Here is a 26,983-nt window from a genome sequence, read left to right as displayed (position 1 = left end):
CAATTAACAGTTTAAACAGAGAAACCAAGATTTGCAATACACACAGTGTTGAGTTGACTTTCTAGGTAAACACAACTCTGTTTCAGATCAGTATTTTCACCCAGCTTTCAAGTGGCTGTTTCACAGTCAGCCTCCAGATGGAAACAGTGATGCACTCATTAAAACAGCATAACAGAGAGTTCTTAGTCACTCAAACCTTAATAATTATTTTATCAAAACCAGTAATGTTTCGGCAATCTTTCCAGGATAAAAATCACATTAATCCTCAGTAACAAAACCACATTCATGGCTATATTATGAAGACCATGGGAGTAAAATTTCTAAGAAATTTCAACTAACCTTGAGATCACAAGTGGTGTTAAGCAGCAAATTTGAAGGTTTGAGGTCACGATGAAGCACATTGGCTGAATGGATATATTTTAACCCTCTCAGAATCTGGTAAAGGAAATAACAAATGTGGTCGTTGCTGAGGTGTTGAGTCTTTAAGAGCTTGTAAAGATCTGTCTCCATAAGGTCTTGCACAATGTATCTGTAAGGCATCAGATGTAAGGCAGCAAACCTGATGTGTTATCATGTTAGATATCAACATACAGTCCCAGGTGAAACTTGTATAGCAATTTTTCTCTCTTATTTGTCTGTTTCATGACAATCATTAAGCTATGTAGTTGCTTCTTGCTTTACAAGTTTTGAATTGAATCAATCATGCTACATGATGCAGCCCTTTACAGAATTAAGAGGCACCGGGATGTGGTCCTCCCAAATTAATCATCCTAAATTAAGCTGGCCGACTCTAAACCAGGCCTTGTCTTTTAGGTAGGGTTCTTTAGCTGGGACTACTTCATATGTCAGATATCCACATGAAGTCATACCTACACAAAGCCAAGTTTCCCAGGAAAGAACAATTAGTATAATACAAAGGCCAGATTTGTATCTATTAATCAAGCGTGTTTACCTGTCCATGTGCAGTTTTGAGACTTCTCACATATACAGGAAGCACTGCAAAACTGGAGGGTGTGTTTTGCTTTGTTTTTATTTTTTCCCCAAATATGTACCCAGTCTATTCTTTAAGAAAAATGTTGACAATTACAGCAGAGCCCAGCCCTTTCATTTTCTCCTCAAAGCTATCAGATAGCTCTAACACAACAGCTCCATAGAGAGCAAACAGTATTTTAGCATTAAGTGACTAAACTAAACCTCTACAAAGTTGAGTTCTTTGCCTAGGAAGATATAAATTAACAGTTTTTTCTTTTCCTGCAAAAGAACAAACGAAATCAGCATTCACCAACATATCAAATCTACGTGTCTATAAACCTATCAAACACTATGATCTTCCCTTTCAATGTACAATAACAGAAGCCAACTTTTATTACATTTAGTAAGGAAGACAATTAAAACAGAGAATTAATCAAAGCAGAGGAGGCAGCAACCATCACTAACTATGCAGAGTAACTTAAAACTTTGAAAGGATACACATCTTTCATTTGCTCAATAGTCGGAGCTCTGATAATATCATTTATTCCAATAATATTCTCATGCCTGAAGCGCAGTAGGATCTTAATCTCTCTCAGAGTTCTCTGGCAATATGTCTGATGCTCAAAAGGACTGATTTTCTTTATAGCAACTCGAACTTTGTTGACGTTGTCATAGGCAGAACTACAAGAGAATCAATAACATTCGTTACAAGGAATATTAAATTCATTCAATCGAGAAAGCAAGAACGTGAATTCATTTGACAAGAGGGATAGTGTATTTGTTATACAAACAAATGGAGAGCTGACAGTGACATGTATCTTTTGGTTTGATGAACAGACAAAATACTGGTGTACTATCACCAGCCTATCTGGGTATCTACAAGTCATTAGCTTTCCCAGCTGACTTAAGAGTCTGCTGATTCTCCGGCACCTGAAGAAAAAAAGAAGTATTCACCATCTTTATCTGACTGTAGAACAAACAAGTTGGAGACTTTCCTGTATGCTCAAATGAAGAAGTTTGAGAGAAGAGCTCATCTTCAGTTGAACCATCCACTTTGTGGCACAGAAAAACCTTCAGAAATCACCCTTCAAGCAGTATAATTCCACATTCTATGTCTAACTCCTGCAACTGCCACAACCTTTTACTCCTCTATTAAGCTACACTGTACACATCTCCATGAGGAACAGACAGAAAAAAAAAAGGGATAGAGAATTTGTGAAAACATCTTTCAAAGTACAATTCCAAAGGTGGCAGAGAAGAGAAAGAATGTATCAGACTACACACAAAGCAAAAGCAAAAGCAAGCAGCAGCAGGAGCTAACAGGGTGACCAGCACACACACAGGCTAACACCTTCACAGTACTAGGATTTCAGAAGCTCAGATCAGCCTTCCTAGCTATATCAATGAAGCAGCATTTCTGTTCACAATGCCTGTGCATTTATGGAGAATATCACAGCCTAAGCCTAGTAAAAAATCTCAGTAAAACATACATATTTTTCTAAAATTTGGATTCAAGTTATTATTTAGTAAAAATGTTACGAAACCTTACACATTTTAGGTTGTTTTCTGTGGCCTTCCTTTTATGAATGACAAAGTATCTCATTATAACAACTTCTCTTTGTATTAAAAGTATATAGTGATTTAAGAAATTCTAATTCAAATGTGTGTATATGATACTTGTCCCTTTCAAATTAATTTTGTTCACTACTGGATTGTTTAGAAATTAAAAAACAATCAGGAACATATGTAAACATTTTTGTTAGTCTCAATTATTTAATATAAAGAAATAAACATACCATCCCAACAGGCTTTACATTCCACCAGTTTTCTACAATTGATTCCCAGAACATTCTTTGAAACATTCTGAACTGGCCTTACTCTGCTGAGATATCCAGTAGCTGGTGATCAGGTAAAGCAAAACGAAATATGAAAATCCAATTAGGAAAGGAGACCTAAAAGGAATTAAAATGCCTGGCCACGTCAAGGTGCTTCTATCACTAAGCAGATTTATGGTGCAACAAGGTGTTATTGAAACAGTGCTGTTACCACTGTATGCAAAAGTGTTTCTCACTTTCACTAATAAAAACGACACCAAATTTGTGCCACCAGTAAGATCTCCACACAGCTCGTGCACACAGTGACATCCTTTGTGCATGATTTTTCTGCAGAATCCCCGACCTGTGTCCGCAGCTCCTGCCTGTAACCACAGACTGCACCACTTATTTGCCTCCAGAAACACTGAACTCAAATGCTCCAGAGTGCTTTGAAATTCCACATGCTAAGCATGTATTCATTACAGCTGTTGCTATTACATATGTATAGATAACACATTAGCAGTTCATAAGTCCCAAAATAGATAATAATGAAGTGCCATAAATGGAACTTGGCTTAGCCCTCAAGAGCACTTTGTCTTCAGCAATTTTCTTAGATAATCAGTTAAATCACCTGCTGTGTTTATGATACACCAGTAAGGCAAGTCACAAGCAGAAAAGCAGAAATAATTCTGAAGAATAAGCAATCTGTATTTGGGAAAGAAATGAAAGAATCCTAGGGACCACTTTACTGTTACAAACAAATCTCCTACCTCCTTCTTTGCACTGACTTAAGCTTTTTTTTTTTTTTTCTCCCACAGTGCAGGATCTTCCTTTCAAAGCACTGGACAGCAGCAGCCACACAGAGCAAGCAACGTGCCAATGCTTACCAACTGATGCTGCTTAAATAAAAGCTCCTAATCTCTTACAATATATGATCAATCTCTAAGTTATTGCTTCTCATGCAAAGGTTGGTTATTGATGAAAAAATACACATCTTTCCACATACAGATTCAATGAACTTGAATCTATCAATTAAACATACCAAGAGTTGCTCTCTGGCAGCTGTTTCATTTAAAGTTCTTCAATCGTGTCCTTAGCAAAAGCTTTATGCTGTTATTTAAAAAAGGGTGGGTCATTTTGCTTTCAGATGGTTCAACTATAAAACACATGATTCCGTGTGGGGAAAAAAAGATGACGATTTGCAGTAAAGATGCCATCAGTCATTTTTCTGTTGGTATCAGAAGATCCACCACACTAATGTAGCTGGGCATGCCTGGCTGTTACCACTGCAAAGCCTCAGCTAAGGAGAGCAAAACTGAAATACTACCTTGTTGAAACATTAAAAGGGGCACTGGATTTATTTCTGTTGTCACACTTCTGAAACATAAGCTTTTCTGTAACTTGCTTAAATGTATGAAAGATTAACTCAATTCCTATGTGCAAGAAGCTAATCATACAGGTACACTTGCTTATACATAATATTTTCAACGCCGTGCATAATATGGGTACACAGAGAATCTGCATTATGAAGTTAACACCATGCCACACTCTCAGTCACAGCCCTCAAAGCAAATATGGCTTTGAGTAAACTCTGACCTTTAAAAACCAGTACTTTCTCAATTTGACATGTGCAGTAGAAAACTATAAAGCTACATATTAGACTGAAATTCAGTAGAACTGAAGAGTCCTGTCATCTCTTCTGCACTATGTTATAATCAGACACACATTTGGCCTATGAAACCATACAGCAATATCTCCTTCACTACTTGGAAAACACTGTTAGCTAACAAAATTGAGTCCTTTATAGGTCAGACTGAACCATTTTCCGAAGCTTTCCAGGTCCGTAACAATCTCCATCCAGCCACCATCAACACCAGATGTACCCACTGTTCTCTAGAACACTGCTCTAGAAATATGCTGCTCACACAGTGCCCACTTGCAGTGGTCATAAATGAAACAACTATAAAAAGTGCAAATCCAAACCCTTGATGCATTAACTCACTGCAGTTAGTAACAGCTTACTTGTCACTTAACACGGGATTCATCTTGCTTAGCCTTAACTAGAATTAGAAATCTAATTTTACAACTAATAATCGCCTGTGCTCCCCCTACAGTCCAGAAAGGAATAGCTCCACATATACATCCATCCCTCTACCACCCTCATCACCTAAATTTAGATTATTTGAATTCTGGAAGTGTTAGTCTGCAGTGTGTGCAGTCTAACCTAGATGTCCAGAATTTCATCTTCTACTCAATCTCACAACAACTGCTTATGTTTTCACTGAAGCAATTAACCAAAACTCCTTCTAAAAGCAAGAACCTTCTATCATCTAGACTTTTTTCCAGAAAATACACAAATCTGTAAAGTGGGAATAACAGCCCACATCCTAACAACTTTTAAAATGCTAATTTATAGCCTTAATTTTCTAGTCATTAACCACATGTACCAATGACTGCACACAGAACTTTTCCTTTAACAGCCTGAGTATTATTCCCATTAAGACAAAACTAGTTACTGACAGTTTAAATCTCCAGAAGGAAGGATTTATTTCCACCCCAATGATGTGCAGCTTTCATGAGTTGACGCAACCATTCAGCTGCAAGTGCTATTTATCTGTAATGTGATATATTTAAGGACAGATTTTGCAACTGCCCAACTCCAAGATATGCAACACAATTCCTATTTCAAGCTGTGGTTACTATGCTGAGACAACCTGCAATGGCACCTTTATTTAGATAGCTTATATACCACGTGAATATCAATATGGGCCTTAGCAGTAGAGTTTAATACTCCTAATATTAAGTATCTTGTAAGTACATAATCAGGTTTTGTCAAAGTAAAACATCTTGCACAGCTGAAAAATAAACAAAGGAGCATTTAAAAGCCAAGAAGCTGTGCCATACAACTTTTAAAGCCAGTGTTTTATCCTTTCTACTGCTCCAGGAACAGCTTCCTTTATAAAATGAAGTCCAGGATGGAGCTGCTTCCAAATGCAATGACCAGAAAGTGCCCCACAGTATCTGAGCAGCCTACAGAAAACAGCACATGAATTGCTAAGATGAACCTCGGACATGGAGTCCCTTTGCCATTAATTCCTTCTCAAGGAAGGAAAGTTTTCCACCAGACAGATTGGGACAAGTGCCAAAGCTTAGCTCCTTCTACCCACAATGGCTGCTGCATGTTCTTCCATCCATTTCTATTCTTCACATGTTTCATTTTGGAGCAGAACTGGAACAAGTGAGAGCACGCTGCAGCTGCTGGGAGGAAAGGAGCCAGCTTCTGGCAATAGTTACACCCCACAGAGGGCTGTTTCTTCATATAACCATTGAAAAACAACTGCCTACTCTGTCGGCACCCCCATCTTCAGCATACTCCTCTGCCATGCTGCCTGAAGGCTTATCCCATCACGGAATATTCTTCCAACACTTCTAGGATTATTCACCTTATGGCTGTTACACAGACAGTTCTCAGCATTTGCACACATACACATAGAGATACTTAATGCTACCAGTAAGCATCCTAATTACAGCTCTGAATAAAAGACTGATTTTAAGTTAAAAAGGGATGTTTTATCAGTAGCTTTATGTTGCTGTGGAAACAAGATTCTGAGGGCATATCCAGGGATAAGAATCTTTCTGAAATATTGAATAATTCTGCTTGCAACCAGAAGAGGAAAGGCAAAAATAATTCCCAGCAAACAAGCTGATCTATGAAGATTTTTAATATTTTCATTTAGTCTGCATTTAACTCGATCACAGACATTTCTGCAACATGCTGACATTTATCAAGTTACAATGCAAACAACTTAAACTTGTTTTTAAGACTGTAAGAAAAATAACACTGTATTGTGATGTAGTAATAGCCAGCAGTAATAACAGACTATTTGCTACAATTTTTTGGGGTGGGGGAAAGGTGGCGTCATGGGTGCAGATTTGTGCAGATTACTCTGTCATGCTTTTAGTTAACCTCTGAAGCTCACTGCTTCAAAATGTAACCTTCACCTTTGCCACCTACTTTTTCATCTTTCTCATAACATTCAAAATCAATCCTAATATTAAAGGTTTCTGGCACAATTATGCCAACTGTTTCCTCCTGTGACAGAAATAATTACTCATAAGTGATTTTACTCCTTGGCAGTTTCTGATCTACTACAGGTTCTAGCCCTTCACACCATAAATTCTCAAGGCTCTTTTGTAAGCTGAGATTTGTTCTCATCTATCGACTCAAATAATTCTAATAGGTTACAAAGGCACAATTTTATTTCTCAGAATTTGAAATTTAAATCTGATGGAACCTCCCAAAGCATTACAATTCTAAAGTACTCACTAGGCACATAATAATGACTTAATAGTTTAATTCCTGAGATCACTCCTAGTATTTTGAAAACAAATAGCTAGTCATGCAAAATGGAGTCTGTTAAATAAATGACTTTTGCCAGCTCAGTCAATTCATAATCCCGGGTGTGGCAGACCAGATGATATGTGTTTTGTTCGCACCTACTAAGCAAAACTATGAAGAGCAGCAATTCTAGAACTACACCTTAACACCAGTATTATAAAAATACTAGTTGTTTCAGCCGAAGTTCTGTATTGTTTGGCTAAGGATGTCAACTACCTTCCTGGTGTTTCCATCAATTTTAGTTGTTCAACAAAAACTATCACTTCTCTCAATCTCTTCTAATATGTATTTTTCTTTCTATACCTTTAGCTGTGAAGCACTGACTTCAAATCATCATATATGCCTACACAATGCTGCTTCAGTTCAAGTTGGTCTTCAGAAATTAGACAACTCTTACATCTTAGTATTTTGCCTGCTGCTCACTTACCCTCCCCAGTTTAGAGGTTTACAGGTTCTCTTCTGCCAATATTTCCTTTGATAGCATTTATGCCCAATTTAACAGTTAGGCTAAACTTCACTCTTAGGCTTAAAAGCCCTTTGGATACCTGCAAATAAATCCCTCATTCCAAAAGTACCCATTGATTTTGATAAGGTATGATGATATTAAATATCACTATCTTACTTTTCTCTGTATAAACGTAAAGACAATTCCTGTGGGAATCAGGGTAAAACTGTAAGAGCTCAACAACATCTGAGGCAACCTAAGGGCTCAGTGAATTAAAAGGAGTAGTTGTGGTTCACTCTCCTTTTTGTGCCTGACAACTCTGCCCCTTTCTCACTTTTTTGGTTGGAGTGGTGGCTTTCTTTGTGACAGTTCAGAGATCTGAGGCAGCTCCAAGTCAAAGTGACTAAAGAGCAGGAACACTGAAGTGTTTACTTGCATATTCTTATTTAGCACTAGCACTAACAAGGTCCTACATCAGTCACATCAACTGTCTAACTTAAATTTTTACCTTATTTTTATGAAGTAACGTTTCAGCTATATCAGCTTTCCAACAGTTTTCAGCACCAGGAAAAGAGTACAGGAAGGCATGATACAACCCGAGGTGCTGAAGGAAAGGCTGCCCCTTGAGAAGCAGCACAGAGATCACCACAAGTCAGTCATGCAAACCACAGCTTAAGAGTCTTGGCCCGATTGTCATGAAAGCTAAACCTCTACACAAGACATGGAGCGCCGACTTCCTCCTCCTGTGCTTAGGGCTTCTCAAGAGACAACAAAAAGCCACCAAGACAGCAACACCACTGTCAGTCAAATAACCGATGTTACTTCAGGAAAAACAACCACCACTGCCACCCTAGCATCAAAGCAGACACTACAAATGCACATAGGAAATATTTCCCCTTTCCTCTAGAGAAGGCAGAGCACTACCTGAGAGCTGCAAGTGGTACCACTATTAACAAATCACCCAATGTGGTATACTCTATAATAGGGTTCTAATTTGACTTACATTCCAACTATTCCTCCTAAAATCAGCTTTAGAAAAAGGAAAAAACACAAGCGCAAGGTATTTACTATATTTTCCAATAATTATCTTATTTAGTTGATTCCACACAATACAAATCTCCAGAAGAGGTAGCTCGCGATATTTCACTCTAACAGAAAATCAATAAATCACTGAAAAAAATTCTTCAGGCATACTCAGAAGCAGAGGTTTTTGTAAACCTGTAGAAACATCAGTGCAAAATACTATCACAAAGCATTAGAGAAAGCAAGCTCATTGCTACTGTCCACTCTACCATGGTTAGTTCAGTATTCCACTTGCAAAATAAAACAACAAAACCACTAGGCCCGAGTGTGCATATTGCCACTATCTGAAGTTACTTCCCTTCAGTATCAGCTTACAAGGCATTTTTGGCATGTCTTCCATCTTTTTAAAAAGACATACCCACAGTAAACCCTAGCCCCTCAATATACTTGCAGTTTTGTGTTTTGTTTAGACAGAGTATCAGCACTGAGGCATATTGGCTACTGTAACTAAAAGGAAGACATTTCACAATTACAAAACAATCCAATATAAAAGTCAGACTGAATGTCATTTGGGGTTCTCTGCACCATCCAAATCCCAATAAAAGTACGCAAAATCCAGACTGAAGCAGTTTTGGGAGTATCGATTTTTGGGGCTCAAATGACTTCAAGTTTTACTCAGGACACATCAGCAATATTTGGTGGAGCAAACTGCATTTCCTCCAAACAAGCAAGGTGCTGCAGTGAGAGTTGCTAATTTTAAGAAAAACTGCAAAATGAAGTAATTGCATATTATAAACTCTAAGCCTAATTGCAAGTTGCTAGTACTTAAAACATACCCACAACATAGCCGAATTACTTTCTACAATGTAACAAAAACTCTCATTTGCATTCTAATCACCACAGAGCATTTCAGTACTTAATGAAAATTCTCTTAAAATACAAAATAAGAAATTCCAAGAGAAGAGATTTTTCACTTTACAGAATTCAGGTTGCTGTAATTTAATCCACTGAGAAGGTAGCGGGCCTGAGGAGACAGAGCAACGTTTCTGGCAGCCTTCCCTTCAGCCCGCATGGAAGCAACTAAGGCACCCGAAGCCTTGTCACCTCCGAGGTGACAGCCAGGGTGTGTCCCTTCTGCAGGGGACACGAGGCTGCCCCTCCAATAGCTCCAGCCTAGTGGAAAGGATGGAGACAGGAATACTCTAAAACAGAAGCCAAGCGACTGCGTGCTGATGGATCACAAGAAAGCTCGGCTTGCCAGTATCTTATCAAGTAACCCTTTCTGTGATCGTGACATTTAGTCCTACTTGGATCTCACCAATCTGCCTGGACAAAGCTGATAATAACATGCTGTGTGTTGGCTTTTAAGGTACCTTGCAAAGAGATGAGTTTAAGAATAGCTTCTGTATATGCCCAGAAGTTGTAATAAAGCAAAGGAAAATAATCTCCCTTCTGATCCATGAACAGATCTATCCACAAGCAAACAACTCCCTAATAACTGACCTAACAATCAGCAGAATCTAGATTTGACAAGAGATAAATCACCTGAAACTAGCAACACTTTGCTGCATTTCACATATACTATCATTTTACCTTACAACACAATAGAAGTTACACAGTAAAATACATTTATGGCTCCATATGCTTCATTTGAGCAGTTTGGAAATCAAAACCAAATACAATTGACATAACCTAATAAAATGTTGTGGGGTTTGGGCATTTTCTTCAGGCATTATTTGAAAAGCTCCTAAAATACCTCACTAAGTGCAAGTAGAAGGATTTTCCAGATCATCAGAACATCCAGTTTCATCCATTAGTAGCACCTGCCATCAGCTATGGAAGCTAACCACAGACTGGGCTGCATTATTAAGCGCCAGCGGGTGAAGGAAAGTGATTACTGTTGCAAGGCCACATCTGGAATACTGCCTCCAGTTTTTCTTTCTCCCAGTATTGGAACAAGTCCAGCAGAAAAACATTAGGATGCACACAGGGCTGAAGGACATGACATAGAAGAAAAAAATTAAGGAAACAGTCTGTATAGGCTAGGAGAGGGAAAAAGAAAAAAGGTGGGGGTGGAAACCATCTAATTGCTGTTCTAAATTACATAAAGGGAGATTATAGAGAAAATGGATCCAAACTCAGAAGTAAGAGGTGCAAAGGACAAGAGGTGACAGCTGCAAGTTGCAGCAAAGGAAACTCATTTTTAAGGGCAGAAGTTTCATTGGGCAATTGGTTAAACACTAGAAGCTGCCCAGAGATGTTGTGGAATCTCCATCCCTGGTGATTTTGGAAATACTGAGTGGACAAGCTGAGCAAATTGATCTAATTTTGACATCAGCCCTGCTTTGAGTAGGAGGTTGGACTACATGACCTCAGGAATTCCCTTTCAACTGACATTCTGTGAGATATTCCACAGCAAAGATATAACAAAATATTTTTATTAAATATCAAATCAATCTGTTAATTTAATTTCTAGATCACAGCTGAAAGCTATGACAAAGCATCAACATGAAAAGGATTTTAAAAATTACTATGTTGGCGAAGTATTAGTTTTCAACTTGAGCTGTACACCTACTCAGTTGGTAAGTATTCATTCTGCTACGGGCTGGAGATTCCCACTCCTAAACAAGTTTATCACTGAACTAACAGAGCCTGGTGTCCTACAAATACAAATTTCTGCTCTCAAGAGTACCAATAAATCCACTTGTGAAACTGGGGCATCTGTCATATCTTTCTGGGGGAGTCTGACTTGACCTCTTCCTCAGTGAAGTAGCACATAGCATCTCTTCACTTGAGAAAAATACCTATTTTTAAGAAACTTGCAGAAGCTTTCCATCTATAAAGACTCTACCACCTGTCAAATTTGATGGAAGGCAGGCAACAGGTTTAAGAGCCATACACAGGGATACAGGAGATGGACTGATGCAATAACATTCACACACTGTGAACACATAAGCCTTATTTCCTTAAGAAAATATGTTTAAAAAACCAACTCAAGTTACCTCTGTTTCCGTGGGCTGGATGATGCTAAGAAAATGTGTAATTATTTATAAAATGCAAGTGTCCCTGAGCCACACTCTGACTCCTAAGCTAGTACCCCATTACTTACAACAAACAGGAAAAGTTGCTACACCTCTCATCTTCCATAAATTTTAAAGACAGCTCTGATAGGAGCAGGGGAGCGAGTAGCTGCTGTCCCGTCCCTGAGGCCAGCAGCTCAGCTCACTGACCACCAGGAAAAGCAGCTCTCATGGCTCTTTTCGTGTTTCCACCTCAGGTTAAGCAAATGCTTGAAGTCTGAGTGATTGAAGGGAAATGCTTACCCCAGCCCTCTCCCCAGGGGGAAGAAGCTGGTAACCAGCCACCAATTACATCCCCTAATTCTCTGTTCTGATCCTTGCACTAACCCATTAGGGTTGGGTAACTTGTATCAGCTCTCTGTTCCCCTTATCACACAGACCCAAACATGTTAATTACCAGGTACTGATACCCATACCCAACCTGTGCTACCTCAAAGCACATATAAACATGGCAGGAATCTCTGTACTTGCTCTATCATTACAGGGTACTGTCTCCATATCAATACAATAGTTAGAAGGAAAGAAATATTACAGGCTGTATCTGATCTTTGCAACTATGGAGTCCACCCCAGATCACCAACCTGAGCCTCACAGAGGGATGAAAATGCTGCCTTTTCATGTAACATTGGACTGTCTCAAAAGAAAATATTACACAGCCATAGATCCCATTAAGTTTTCTGTTTTCATCTTTTAATATGAATATCTATGCCTTGCAGATCATTCTATTTGTGATTATCTTTTTTCTGTTTCAAACCTCTTCATGCACATACTTTTCAGACTTCATTTTAAATGATCCATCCTCAAAAAGTAGGGCCTTCTTTAAGACAGTAGGAAGGAGCAAAACTTTGAAAAAACTGCTGCCAAGTGTTTAAATATTCTTTCAGTGTTACTTTAACATTCATCTATCGATTACCTTAACATCTCCGATCATATCACACTTCCACAGCACATCAGTAGCACAAAGATGTCTTTGTAGCAACACAGTCAAATTCAAGCCAAGAAATGCAAGAGTTGAGCTTCAAAATTGTTTTCTTCCAACTGTGTTCATGTTTATAAGTTACACACAGTTACTTGCAGCAGTGATACTTCACATAAGCCTTATCACAAAAAGGACTTCCAAAAGCTGAACATTCCTATCACACTGCCATTCACCATTTCTTTCCAAAAAGATTACTTGTTTTTAACTGTCAAATGATCAACCTTGACAAATTACTGCTGGCCAACCGGATGAAGAGAATTCACACTGGAAATTTAAAGCTCAACACACTCATATTTTTATCACTGTTTCAGTGTGTTTAAAGTACAGCTTCTTAACAGGTTGAGTTGGGGTTTTTTCCAGAAAGAAGAAGAAAAAAAAATCCTCCACACACACATATTTAGAAGGAGGAGACAATCTCAGAAACCTTTCATACTTTATTATGTCTGAAAGGTAGTTTTGAAACTTCAGACTCAGTCTGAAATCAGTCCCAGCTGACTCTGAGGTTGATAATCCCATATCACTGAAAGGAAGGGAAAGTCACATAGAACTTCACACCAAAACCTCTCAAAACAACTTCTAAGCAAAAGAAAAGGAATAACAAAACAAACCCAAAAACACAACACTTGCATATATTTGGATAAATTAATTTAGAGTAACACACTTGACTGTATGACTAAATTGCCCAATGAATGTCCTGCAGTCTTAGAAAGTGCTGAGGATTTTGGCTAAAACTTTGTTTGCACTGTGGTCATCCCCCAATTTCACATGCAGAAATACTGGAAACAAAGAACAGGTTAGAAAGGGACACTGACATGGATATCCAGTTATTAACCACTTCAACCCCCAGCAACAAAATTTCCAAGTAAGATGCAGGCCTGTATCAAAGGACACATTTTTGGCCACATTTAACTGGAGAACACATAGACGGGGGTTTGCCTGATGACATGCCTTTTCTGCTTACGAAGCTGAGAACATGCAACCACTACATAGCAATAAATATACCACTCTGCTAAGTTTATTTTTACTCAAAACCTGATTATGTTAAAAATGAGTGCACGAGGGAAAATAGTTAAATGCCTTCAAGGGTTTTCAAACCCAGATGACAGAACACTCACGTACAGCCTCAGCCAACATTTTCCCCTGGTTCCTGTGCTGTTATTTTATGTAACGATCAATATTTCTCAAACATTACTCTCTGCTGCAAAATCAAAATGGAAGACTGACCATAGCAGCACTACCCTAAGAATACTTCATTTACCCTTTTAATTAATATAATTAAAAGAATGTTATTGTTTTCAACTCCCTAATCCAATAATCCAGAAAAATAAGAACCAGGAAAAAAAAGGAAGAGTGGAGGATTTTAAGAGTTAAGTCACTTGTTTTCCATATTACAAGCCCTGTGGCACAATGCACTTGTGTATCTCTCAAGTCTTACACATTACCTTTGCATCTAAAATAAAACCATCAGAGCCTGCTCTGCTTTCCTTCATTAAGGTGCACAAATGTAAATGGATTTTGCAGTTGCGGGAAACCTCTCCATCTGCACACTCACAGCTTGCCCTCTGCCCCGCCCCCCGAGGGAGCAGCTTCTGCAGATCCTCACTGCATTAGCTATCAAAGCAAGATCAGAAACATGAAGCATTAAACTGCATAACCCATACCTCTGCTGATTGATAAGCAATCTTATTTAGTCATAGTAGCTCGTATGTTAGGCACTAGAATACATTACAGTTGCTATGGCATTTAACTACAAGTGTATCCAACACTGTCCTTAGCAAGTATATAATATAAACTGAGACTTTGCTCCCTGTCATTTCACATCCAAGGCAGAAGAGCAATAATTAAGAGCACAACCTATCAAATTCAGTATTTCACATTAAGAATTTCAGAGTAGAAAACACAGGAGCAAAGTGCATATTTCAACTGAACTAGTGATTTGGATTTTTTTGTTAGCAATTTTGTATATCATGCATAACAGACACGATGCATTAGAATAAGTTTTAAAATAAAAGATAACCTTATGTAGTTTTGGAGGGGAAAAAGTTCCAGTATAGAACCTAAAATACCATTTGGAGGGGCAGAAAGTGGCCCTGTTTCCCCTGTATCTGCTCACTAGCATAGTGATGCCAAAAAAGGGCAACAACTGCCATCGTAAGGCTTCTTGTAATCTCTGATCTGTGGTGCAATATTTTAGCTCTAACACATTGTCTGTTAAATACACTTCTAACACTCTGTTGATGAGCACTGGACTACACATAGCATACAGCTTGGAAGTACTATTCCCAAATACCTTCCTAAATCAGACTGCAAGTGTAAACCAGTGCAGTTTGTCCCGAGATTATCCACACTCATTTACCTACCCTAGCTCAGATGATAAAGTACACCATAATAAAATACAGTTTCTACCATAAGCTACATTAACAAGTTTGGGACTGGATATTTGCTCTGGTTTCTAACACTAAAACAATAACAAGGATATTTTTAAACTGTAAACAGGATTTCTGATTTCCATTTTGAAAGTTCTTCCCAGAGCTAAAAAAGCGAAGGCCACAACTCAAAACTTTGTAAGAGAGGCTCATCTCCCAGGCCTAAATGAAAGCTTCCACCCTGGCATACAGGATGACTTCATCTTAACAGGCCAGCACAATTCAATGACTATGTGCAAAAACATACAGCTACAAAAATCTGTAACATACATGAGAGCTGTGAAGAGCCTTCGCTGAGAAGTGCACTAGTTTAGATTAAGCATCAGAGTGCACAAAAGATTAAGCATCAGAGACAGAATTTAATGCTGATGAAGCTTTCACAGAGTCATAGGCTGTAAACCTCATTTAGTACCTCTGGTCAAAAAAACATGCTGAAGAAACAGAAGCAATGTGGGCAGAAAGCTGAGAAAACTATTTAAAAAAAAGTTTTTCATCAGAATCCCTTAAATTGTTTCAGAAGTAATACTAATAAAAGCCAGAATAAAAAATGCTAAGGTCACTGAGCATGCTAGATTTATAACCCTAGATTTAAAAGACTAGGTATACACCATCACAGAGCATCATCTCGCCTCATGTAGTCTGCTAAAACAACCCATCACAGACCCTGAAGCCTCTTAGCTTGTATTTTCAGTATTTTGCAGATCATTCTCCTCGGAAACACACGCGAACGCTTTTTAGTGAGACACAGTACAAGTCTTCACGATACAAAATAACCAAGAGCTAGAACAGCTGAGAACTTTCACCTGCATACATGTTAATTTAGACACTAATCTGGCAGGCTCTGCAGCACAGCCAGCACGTCCTAAGAAAAGCCAGGTACGAGCAGCAAATCTTATGCACAGATTCACTTTCCTTTTCTTTTCAGCCGTGACCCCGGGGACAAGCAGCCAGGTGAGCCTTCGCACGGGCACAAAGCGAAACGCCGAGCTGCCAGCAAGGCTTTACGACCTTTCTGAACGTCTGCAATCACACTAGAGACGGAGGAAATAAAGAGAGCAACCAACTCTAGATGTAGGACACGAAATGTTAAAGAAAACAAGCGCACGATTAAAAGGAAACGAGACGTTCAGCTGCACCCATCGATGGGAGAATTATTTTTTTTGGGGGGAGGCGGCAGCGAGGGAGGGGAAGGGTGAGCCGGAGGGACAACCTCGGAAACACGAAGGGAAAAGCAGAGCCGAGGAGAGCGAGGCAGAGATGCTTGAGCCCAGGCTTCCCCTCCCCCGGGGGCAGGGCCGGGCCGGAGCCCGGAGCCGGGCCCCGGGGAGGCTGCGGCCGGGCAGGGCGGCGGGGAGGGAAGGAGAGAGTTGTTCAGGGCAAGGGCGCTGCCTCAGCCGGGCTGGGCAGCCGGCACTCACCACACCATGCCGTAGGCCCCCTCGCCGATGTAGGAGAGGTTGGTGTAGCGCGGCCCCACGTCGAACACTTGGCCCCGAACCATCTCCGGGCCGCCAGCGCTGGCAGAGCCGCTCGCAGCCCCGGCCCCCGACACCGCCGCCATGTTGTCCGTGCCGGGAACAGCGGTGACTGCGTGCGGGGGGGGGGGGGGCGGAGGCGGGGGAGGAGGGGGGCGAGGAGATGGATGCGGGAGGGAGGACAAGAGGCGTCGCCCGCTCCGCCGCCCTCCCGAGCGCCGCCGCTGCCGCCCGCTCCGAGGCCCCGTCAGCGCCTGAGGAGACACCAACGGCCGCGCGCGCGCAGCACCGCGAGCCGAGGGAAGGGCGGGGGGGGGGGGGGGGGGGGGGGGTTCGCGCGGAGGGAGCGGCGCGGGGCGGGGCCTGCGGGGAGGGGGCGGGGCCGGGGGGCGGGGCCGGGGACTGCGGTAACTGCAGCCGCGGGTCACGTGGTGGGCGTGGCGGCGCTGCGGGCGCGCGGCCGCCCGGCGCCATTAGAGGCGTCAGGTGACGGCGGGAGGCAGGAAATGGAGCCCGCGCCGCGGCGGCCTCGGCCCGGCCTGCCCGCGGGAGGGCCCGGGGCGGCGGGGGCTGCCCCGCTGCTGCTGACCCTGCCCCTGCTGCCGACCCTGCCCCTGCTGCCCCTGCTGCCCCGCTGCTGCTGACCCTGCCCCTGCTGCCCCTGCTGCCCCGCTGCTGCTGACCCTGCCCCTGCCGCCCCGGGCCGCGCCGTGCGGGGAGCCGAGCTCCGCGCAGGGTGACCGGCAGTGAGTCAGCTGCGGGGAGAGAGACAGACAGCGAGAAGGAAAGACAGAAAGACAGAAAGAAAAAGAGAGAGAGAAAGAAAAAGAAAGAGAAAAAGAGAGAGAGAAAGAAAAAGAAAGAGAAAAAGAGAGAGAGAGAAAGAAAAAGAGAGAAAAAGAAAGAGAAAGAAAAAAGAAAAAGAAAGAAAGAAAGAAAGAAAGAAAAAAAAAGAAAGAGAAAGAAAAAGAGAGAGAGAGAGAAAGAGAGAGAAAGAAAAGAAAGAAAGAAAAGAAAGGAAAGAAAAGAAAGAAAAAGAAAGAAAAGAAAGAAAGAAAAGAAAGAAAGAAAAGAAAGAAAGAAAGAAAAGAAAGAAAGAAAGGAAAGAAAGAAAGAAAGAAAGGAAAGAAAGAAAAGAAAGAAAGAAAGAAAGAAAAGAAAGAAAGAAAAGAAAGAAAGAAAAGAAAGAAAGAAAAGAACGAACGAAAAGAAAGAAAGAAAAGAAAGAAAGAAAAGAAAGAAAGAAAAGAAAGAAAGAAAAGAAAGAAAAGAAAGAAAGAAAAGAAAGAAAGAAAAGAAAGAAAAGAAAGAAAGGAAAGAAAGAAAAGAAAGAAAGAAAGGAAAGAAAAGAAAAAGAAAAGAAAGAAAGAAAGAAAAGAAAGAAAAGAAAGAAAGAAAAGAAAGAAAGAAAAGAAAGAAAGAAAAGAAAGAAAGAAAAAGAAAGAAAGAAAGGGCTTCTCTTGTGTTGGAGGCTCTGAGACCCAGCAGGGCCGTGCGCTGTTCTTGGCTGCGCTACAACCCTCTGATGTCATGCAGAGCAGGGTTATTACAGGCGAAAGCTGAATTACTGTAATAAGGGCGAGTTTATTTCTGACATTTCCTAACTTCAGCGCGTAGTTTTGCAACCTCTAGTTATCATATTGTTTTCATACAGAATTACAGTTTCCTGCGAGTTGTTTCCCAAATGAATGTAAATAAACTCAAGGCTTTAAATGTGAGGTGAAAATGTAGTTGATGATGGTTTTTATCATGCCACAGTCGCTGCTTCCAACGGTGACTCTCTTTCCTGGTTTTCTGCAAGGCTGAGTTTTCCTAAAATAGCTTTTGCTGGATCTGGGAGTTTGCTAAACTTATGCACAAGCATCTTAGCACCACTCCTGGAATTTTTTTGCAGTTCTGTAACGATCTTGACAAAAAGTGTTAACCCCTAATCTGGAATCCTGCTGCTACTTGCTTTAACTACTACTGCAACAGCTGCTTGAGATGTGCTGCATGTTCTGTTCCTTTGCAAATTCATTCAAATACACACCTTTAGACACCTTAGTGCCTGTGTCTCGGCATTTATACTCATTCCAGTCTGCCAGAAGACCCCAGTGTGGAATCATACAGTTACCCCTTAACTATACTTTTTCTTTCTTGTAGGTAGTTTTTACTTGCATTCTTGTTGAACAGTGCTCAGCCAGAAGCTGTTAACATGACAATCTAGTTGCTCCCAGGTTCTCATCAGTTCTACTTTGCCTTCTTTCATCATTTCTCTCTCAGCTCTCTCTTTCTATTGACAATACTGCCATTTCTGCTGACAATCCTGCTGCTTCGTGTCTGCCTTTGCCTTGAAGGTGCCCCTGCCAACAAACTCTTCCTTCTCCCAACTGCCAGAGGGTCATTTCTCGCATCCCACCTTCACTCCTTGCTGCAAAGCAGCTTCCTTTGCCATGGAGGGAACTGCAATTTTCCATAGCTACTTCCAGCTGCTGTACAATCTTCTGATTACAACTTACTAACATCCCCCCAAGCATTTGGGCTTGCTGTTTGACCATAAGTCAAGAGGGAAGCAGAGTTTCTGGTTCCAGCTGCACAGCTGGTTCGCCAAACTGCAGCCTGAGGACTCTGCTTCCACACAGCCCACTCGGCAGGGTCTGGGCTTCAGATGTAGCCCCAGCCTGCTTTGATGGAGTGAAAGCTGTCACAGATGACCAACATAATGTAATAAACTCATCTCTGTATTTAACAGACATTCTACTATGCAGCTTAGGTTTTCATGCATTTGAGTGGGATAATGCTTCTGAAGTATTTATTTTCACTTGTATACAATGCTTTCCTTTCTGTGATGTTTTTCTGCACTTTAGAAACACAGCATTATTTTTCTCAGAAATGTTAGACAGCAGTAAATATGAATAAATGTTTAAATTTTCTGAAACTAAGTAAAATATTATTTAAAAGGTTCTCTTAACTCTAAAAATGGAATTATGCTTACAGTGCTGATCAAATACATAAATAAATCTGTCATCAGCAAATGCAAAACAAATTATTATGGAGAATCTAGCTTAAACACAACCTGTCATAGCAAATTTAATTAAAAACTGGCGTGTATCTAGATAATTTTCTACCTTCAGCAGGACGTGTCTGATCAAAAGGGAAACCAACCAGGCAGACCAGGAAATTGTGGACAGACTGTCAGCTTCTTTGAGTGCTGTGTTCAAATATATGCCTAATCCAATTAAACCCAAAGAAGTGGTCAAAAGGCTATGGCATGCTTTTCCAACAGGCTCTCCTGAGACAGAACCTAATGCACGTATTTCAATGAAGCACTAAAGTTCCTGTGATAGGCAGACCAGACCTATTTAAATACACTGCCATTACCTGCACTTAATGTTAGGTCTTTTACCTTAAACAGATGACATTCAAACCTCAATTCTGGAAAGAACAAAAAACATGTTTGAAGAAAATTATTTGTTCCATTATCAAAATACAGGGTTATGTTGAGGGAGAAGAGGTGATACTAAAAAATGAGAGCAGATAATGAAAAGGAGGAGGGGAAAAAAATACAAATTACAACCCTTTTATTTCAAAAAGAAATAAGAACACTTCAGAAGTGTTAGCTCAAACAGAAATGCAGTGTCTTCAATTTAAAAGCTGTATTAGGAAACAGCTAAGCCATATCATTGGTCAGTTTAAATATGCCATGTCTTGGACTATCTCCATCTTCATATCAAGTCTGGGAGTCACAGGGATGAGTTCATCCTACAATCAGGATCTAGAAGTTCTCTGTACTGTTGTACATACCTATGTTAACTTCATGTTCTGTAAACAGGTATCTTGAAAGGAAAAGGCCCTGTGAGTGCTGGAAACAGCATTATCAGTTGTAGGCACAGGACAAACTGTAGCTGCCCTACAGCCGCTCTTTATTGGGGCTGGGAGGGATTTCAGATTTCGGTGCTAACTTAGAACTAAAGCTGCATCTCCCAAAATCATCATTATTGTATTAATTGTATGGTTTGCACAGGGACATTGAAGGGGGAGGTTTCTTGGTAACTGCCAGAGGGGTATGGCTTTTGCTTTCAGAGTACCTGAGCATGACCCTGAATGTCCCCATCATCCCAACAAAACACAGGCATTAAGTATACAAACCAATTTTCCCAACATTATCTAAGAAGACCTCAAGCCTCTGTGCGGGGGTGATGAGAGAGTGAAATAAGACAAGTAAGATGTTTTATAAAGATATGTTTTAACTTCTAAGGTACTCAGGAACCATGGTGATGAAAGTGACACAAACTTAAATTGCTTAGATATGAGCTCTGATCCACAGGGAACTATCCTAAGATTCATAAAGAGTATCAGATGCTAACAACTTATAGTCAGTACCTACCTGGGCTTCATTTAACTGGGGGCATGCAGCTGAAATCCCTTGAGACTGATTTGCATTTAAATGTTGGCCACTGCTTTGACAGTGTAAAGTGACCTCAACGAACTGAGGATCTCTGTGTAATCTTACACTTTTGGAAAGTTAAAAACAATCTCTCAACCAAATTGCCCAGCAACTAATGCCAAAACAAATTTACTTTTTCCCCCCAGTATTTCCTTTTTTCCCCATTCAGCAGCATTCTGACTGACTTTGCAGGAAGCTTATGGTGGCTTATCCACCATGGAGTTAAAACTAGTAAACAGATTGCTATGTTTGTTTTGTGCATGCCAGGGAGAGCACAAAAGATTATTAATTGCAGAACTGCACTGTCAGTAGCAACCTTGATCTTGCACTAGGCATCATTCTGTCCCTGTCAGAGTCTGTCACTGTTGTAGATGTCTTGTGTTATCTACCATGTTTTTGTTAGATTTGTTGTTTACAAATATAGTTTGAAAACACAGTTGCAATTTCAAGTTGTTTTTATGTTTCCTAGTTTTGTGGAGCTAGCGTGCAATTATACTCTGAATATTTTAAAAGGGATCAATTTACAGCAATCTTAAAAACTTATTATATAATTCTAACAATTTTAATTAACATACTGACATTTTGTTGCTGTCTATGTAAAATTAAGTTGCTCTTATTTTGCAACTGCAGTAGCAGCAGTATCCAGGCACTGTCCTGTGCTTCAGTAATGGAAATTTCCCAGCCTCAAAGCACACTCTGTCTCAGTCAGCTGCAATAAAACTCTGACTGATTTCAATATTGTTGTGTGCTTTACTTGTCCTCAGTAATCTGGAACTTGTATCTTTTGAAAACCAGCTACTCCTCATGAGCTTGCTTCATCTTGCCCAAGACTTACATTTCAGTAAATAAGCTGTGGATGATAAGAGAACTGAACCACCAGATAAAACGTTATTTTAAAGGACTGATAAAAATCCCCATATGTATAGTGAATATTTATACAGAATGTTAAAGTGAGGATACCACTGAAGTTCCAGTACATGACCACTGCTTTCTGGTGACAAAGCTTTATGCACTGGAAGGCTATTACGTTTTTACAAAAAGATTTAGCTAGTGTAAAAAATCAGTGTCTTGATCACTGTATTTCTGATACCATTGATTGCTAGGAAAACACAATAAATATAAAAAAGATAAGATTATTACAAAACCTCACAAGTTGAATGATTTACAAATGCTAAAATATGCAATCTGTTTCCCCCACTTGTTCTCAGTTCAGCTGCAGACAGAAGAGGCGATGCCTCCAACAGAGGCAGAAGTCACAGAATGTAGAAACAGAATTATTAGGGTTTATGTTGTACAGATATTGCAGTAACTCTAGCTTTAACACTTCTAGCTAAAATTTTATAGAACCATTTAGGTTGGAAAAGACCTCCTTCTGGCCCTTCTTGTAGACGGGCATCACAGTTGCTAACCTCCAGTCAGCTGAGACCTCCCTGGTTAGCCAGGACTGCTGGTAAAATCATGGAAAGTAGCTTGGTGAGCACTCCCCCAGCTCCCTCTGTACCCTTGGGTGGATCCCATTGAGCCCCACAGACTTGTGTGTGTTTAAGTAGTGTAGCAAGTTACTAACCAATTCCCCTTGGGTTATGGGGGCTTCATTCTGCTCACCATCCCTGTCTTCCAGCTCAGAGGGCTGGGTACCTAAAGAACAACAACAACTACTACTACTATCATTATTAATTGTTAATGAAGAGGTTGGATGATGTGAGGGCAGAGGAGAAAGGATGATGAAAGAAAGAATAAAATAACATAGAGGCAGGCAAGAATGTAAAATATAAGATGAACAGGTAGTGGTGATGACCTATGGGAATAGAAGGGTTATAGTTAGAGGGGTGATACCCAGACCCCACTGCATGGGGCTTTGTGCACTTGGCAGACATACAAGCCTCTCCACAGGGAACCGGTGTGGGGAATAATGCCAGAGCTTACCAGGATTTGCTTTCACATGATGTTGTCAGCTGGGGCGATGCTCATCACAAATAAACATGCATCTAATGGTTTTGTGATGGCACAGGTGTGCATCCTAAACTGAGATTTCAACGTAAAAGTCACCAAGGTTCAAAATTCAGCCATCATTGATACACCATCACGTGCCAACTGCATGGCTGCCTTCATGGGCAAGTTGGGGGCCATAGCATAGCATAGCCATTCTGAATATAAGGTTCTACATATGAACTATCATACTTAGCTTTCCTCTTGCTAGTCTTGGCAGAGAAGACGACCTGACTGGAAGCAGGACTGCCTTTTCTCCTTTACTGGCCTCGCTGACACAGAGAATCACAAAGGAGGCACCGCCAGATTTATGGCTAGGACACTTCAGGCACCTGCAGGGAAATCTGCACCTTTGCCCTCTAAGCTGCACTTGCACTGTGGGAGGGAAAGAAAGTTACCAGCCTCCTCTCCTTACACGTTGCTCAGCCCACTGACCTGTGAGCCCGAAGAGTCTGTACTGCATATTTTTAATAGATACGATATAAAGTACAGACATTCATTTCTACAGTCCAAAATTGATGAATCATCATTCATTAAAAAAAAAAACAACAACACAAAAAACCCAAAACAAAACCAAAAAAACCCACACACAACAAACCACAAAAAACACAAAAACAAACAAACAATAAAACAAAACACCAAAAAAACAACAAAACATTTCTTTTGCAATTCTACGTATCTATAGTAGATAAGAGCTGTGCAGACCAGAGAGATTTCCTGGAGGAAGTGGTGTCACAGCATTTTGAAAAAAAGAGCCAAGCTGTTGGAATCTGTGTTGCATTAGGGGGCAATGCAATACCTCTGAGCACTTCCTGTTTATCATGAGAGATACAGTTTTCACCACATCATAAAACTTTCAAGCATTTATTAATAAACACTCCTAGAGAAAAAATAATACCCAAATATACAACCCCCTGTGGCATCTGTCATTATAAACAAAATAAGCTTTTCATTATATAAATCAGGGGACTATTTGTGTGAGAGAGGCAGATTTTGAAGGGCTCCATCCACCTCCTGCTCAAGTCCATGTTGCGTCTCTCATTAGGTCATTGGACCCCGGCATATGATTTTTCTTATATGTAAATATGAAGATGTTTGAAGGAGCAAATGTATTTTTTACTATCAGCATTTGTCATTTTAGTAAACACTCTGGGTATATACAGAGCACGAACATCTGCAGAATTGCAGCACGAGGCCTTATATGAAAATAGCAAAAGTAAGATTTGCTTCTAACAACAACAGTCTGCAAGTGCTGAGGTACCTAATCGAAGATACAGATTGTGCAGATGTTCAGAGCAGTGCTGTCTTGCTGTGTGGCCTCTCTCACTTGACAGCTTCGTTGTCCCAATTAATTCTTCTGGATAAATTAATGTAGCCTGAAACTGCAGAGCTGGGGAGCAGAAGGGTGCAGATTTTTCAACACCAGAAACCTTGATGGTGCAATTTGCACCCCACGAAGATAAGATCTTTGGCAAGGAAATGCAAATTATTGAGACTGATTCAGGATGTTCTTGCAGTCATGGCTGGGACTTGGTCTGCAGCTGACAGACACACAAGGTGGGGGTCGGGAAGGAGATTCAAGGTTTTTGCCAATTCTGTAGGGAACAAGCTTTTGATAGGTAAATACACAACAACAATGCAATGAGGGGCCTTGTGTCTCACAGAGCTTCACCACCGAGGAGGCTTGTTAAGTTCAGAGCAAACTATAAACCTGATCTGTTTGTTCAAGCTTTTTGGAACAAATGGGAAGATCTGAACTCAGTTTCATGTGGTAACCCTGCACGGAAATTCAAGATGGGTAACAACTGTATGCCATTATTACTTCTTTAATGGCTATAGCATGTTAAACTCTGCCACTTAGACTGTTTTCAGCTAGACCAGAGGAAAGAGTTAACTTCAGAAAGATGTTCCCTCCAGACACTAGCACTAGATCTAGTTAAACTGAATTAATAATTAAGACATTTGTAGCTTTTTGGATTTTGAAAGTTTTAACAACGTGAAGGTTATCTGGCTCACCTTATCATTGTCTTACCTGACATATGGTGGTTATTGCTCCAGATATGCAAGTATAATAAGAGATGCCTTTATAACTGCAGTATATCCATTGTAATCAAGCACAACATTTATCTTCCTGCATTAGTGAGTCTCTGGGTCTCGTTCGAGGATCTATCAGCATCCTGCATCTCAACTAACTTTTCAATATGATGCCTCATTTCCCACTGATGTTAACAGAGCCAAACGGGATCCCTGGCCTTGAAATCCTGAGAGAAAGACCAACAGCAATGAAAAGTATTTATTAATATTACCATAAAGGCTGCTTTAAAAAAAAAAAAAAAAGGCAAAAGAGACAACACCACTCTTTTTGAAGGTTATGGCAAAAAATCTGTAGAATGATGCTCTGAATCCAGTTTTACAGGTCCCATTAATGGCAGCAGGCTAAGATTAAGTGATTATGCTCTGCCAAACAGTAAGTGTGGGAGAGCAGACAGCAGATGTCCAGCCACTTAGGCCTATGCCTTGTGCACCAGACCGTGGTATGGAAATGTGTGTGGATATTTCATTGTTATTCAACTACAAGTTGCCTGGATTGATGAGTCTGGGAAGCACATAAGCTGCAGTGAGAAATGAGTGTTTATTAGCACAGTAGCTGAGCCAGCCTTTCCCACTGAGAGGCAAAGTACCCTGGTCTATAGGAAATGGATTAAAAGGGGGCAGCATACCACTTGTGTCCCATTTACCTTTGTGAAGTGCAGCTGGATAAATGCCAATATACAGATACATTTCCAGCATGAACTCTGAACAGCTTTTACTGCTGTTTGTTACAGATAATAAAAATGTGGCAGCTGTCCTCTTATCTGATCCCAATTTGAAGAAATGTGTATCTAAAAAAGGGGCATAAACAGGACTCCTCCCTCAGAGACAGCTACACAGGTACGTGAGAACAAACCCTTTAAGAGCCAGATAAGGAAGGTGGGACTATTGCCCTGTATTCAAGCATTTTTCTGGTGCTTGTTGCAGCAACCTTCTGTGGTCACTATGAACATGTCCTCTTTTCTCCTTGGTTCCTCTTCCGCTATTCTTACCCATGACAACAACCTCCTGGGCTCCTGCAGTCCCATCCGTTCCCTTCCCTGCCATGTGGATCACCTCCCTTCACCTCTCCAGCCAGCCCCTTGATCACGCTGTGTTCATCTCATGCCCTTTGAGGGAAGCACCACCTAGGAGGTGAAGTGGGAGGTTAGCACAGAATAGCAGCAAGCAATCCCCCAGCACACCCCACATCTGCAGCAACAGTTTGATGTCTCTACTTCTCCCACTCATTGCAGTTCCAGTGTCCATTCTCACCATGTCCAACTTTCCTCCTTTCCTGGGCTGGTGGTATTTTTTGCTGAATTATTTTTCTTACAGTTTATTGAGCTGCATGAGCTCAAAGAACCTGACAAGCACCAGATCTGTACAAACAAAGCAGCAGGGCTGGGAGCAGAGGGATACTTTTTGATACCAGCAGTCCATTAGATTTGGCTCAGCTGCCATGTGGTATCACTCCCCAAAGTCTAGTTTCAACTGTGAAACAGGGAGGTTTGGCTACGCTGCTGAGAAGCTGTCAGACACTTCTTTTGCCTTTGCCATGCTTTGCTACACCTTGTTCTGGGAAAATGCAGGGGGGAAAAAAAAATCAGGGCAGTTTTATAGTGACTTTCTTACCACTTCTGCTCATCCTCCTCCTCTCCTGTTTCTGCCATTTATCCCTCCCAAAATCTTTCTGCTGTAATTCTCCATGCTCGTGGTGACCTTGTCCTACCATCTCACAAGCAGCTGCTGACCTCTAGAAACACACTCCTGATCCACTCCTTGCAAACACACTGCATAAGTAAGACAGACAAATTCAGGCCCCCTTTCCCAGGACAAGCATTACAAAAAAAAAAAAAAAAGGTCTTGCACAATCCACCAGCCA

General features: G+C 40.7%; 1 protein-coding gene and 2 long non-coding RNA genes across 3 annotated transcripts in view; 1 reads left to right on the top strand and 2 right to left on the bottom strand.

Moving 5' to 3' along the window:
- Window positions 1-3,714, top strand: part of LOC127391582 (uncharacterized) — a 40,171-nt gene extending 36,457 nt beyond the window's left edge. Inside the window, exon 3 of the long non-coding RNA XR_007891077.1 lies at window positions 3,605-3,714. This is a non-coding gene — a long non-coding RNA (uncharacterized LOC127391582). The remainder of the gene's footprint in view (window positions 1-3,604) is intronic.
- MAPK1 (mitogen-activated protein kinase 1) overlaps window positions 1-16,900 on the bottom strand; it is a 33,202-nt gene extending 16,302 nt beyond the window's left edge. The window contains exons 1-3 of the mRNA XM_051634483.1: window positions 16,557-16,900; window positions 1,471-1,653; window positions 340-529 (exon numbers count right to left, since the gene is read on the bottom strand). Coding sequence (XP_051490443.1) covers window positions 340-529; window positions 1,471-1,653; window positions 16,557-16,699 — 516 coding nt within the window. The 5' untranslated portion in view covers window positions 16,700-16,900. The remainder of the gene's footprint in view (window positions 1-339; window positions 530-1,470; window positions 1,654-16,556) is intronic.
- Window positions 16,901-23,878: 6,978 nt separating this feature from the next.
- Window positions 23,879-26,385, bottom strand: LOC127391583 (uncharacterized). The gene is made up of 2 exons (XR_007891078.1): window positions 26,112-26,385; window positions 23,879-25,289 (listed from the first exon to the last, which is right to left on the bottom strand). It is a non-coding gene; the product is annotated as an uncharacterized LOC127391583 (long non-coding RNA).
- Window positions 26,386-26,983: the final 598 nt, after the last annotated feature.

Source organism: Apus apus, chromosome 16 (assembly GCF_020740795.1).
Source record: "Apus apus isolate bApuApu2 chromosome 16, bApuApu2.pri.cur, whole genome shotgun sequence".
Taxonomy (NCBI): domain Eukaryota; kingdom Metazoa; phylum Chordata; class Aves; order Apodiformes; family Apodidae; genus Apus; species Apus apus.
This window is presented reverse-complemented; position numbering and strand designations above follow the sequence as displayed.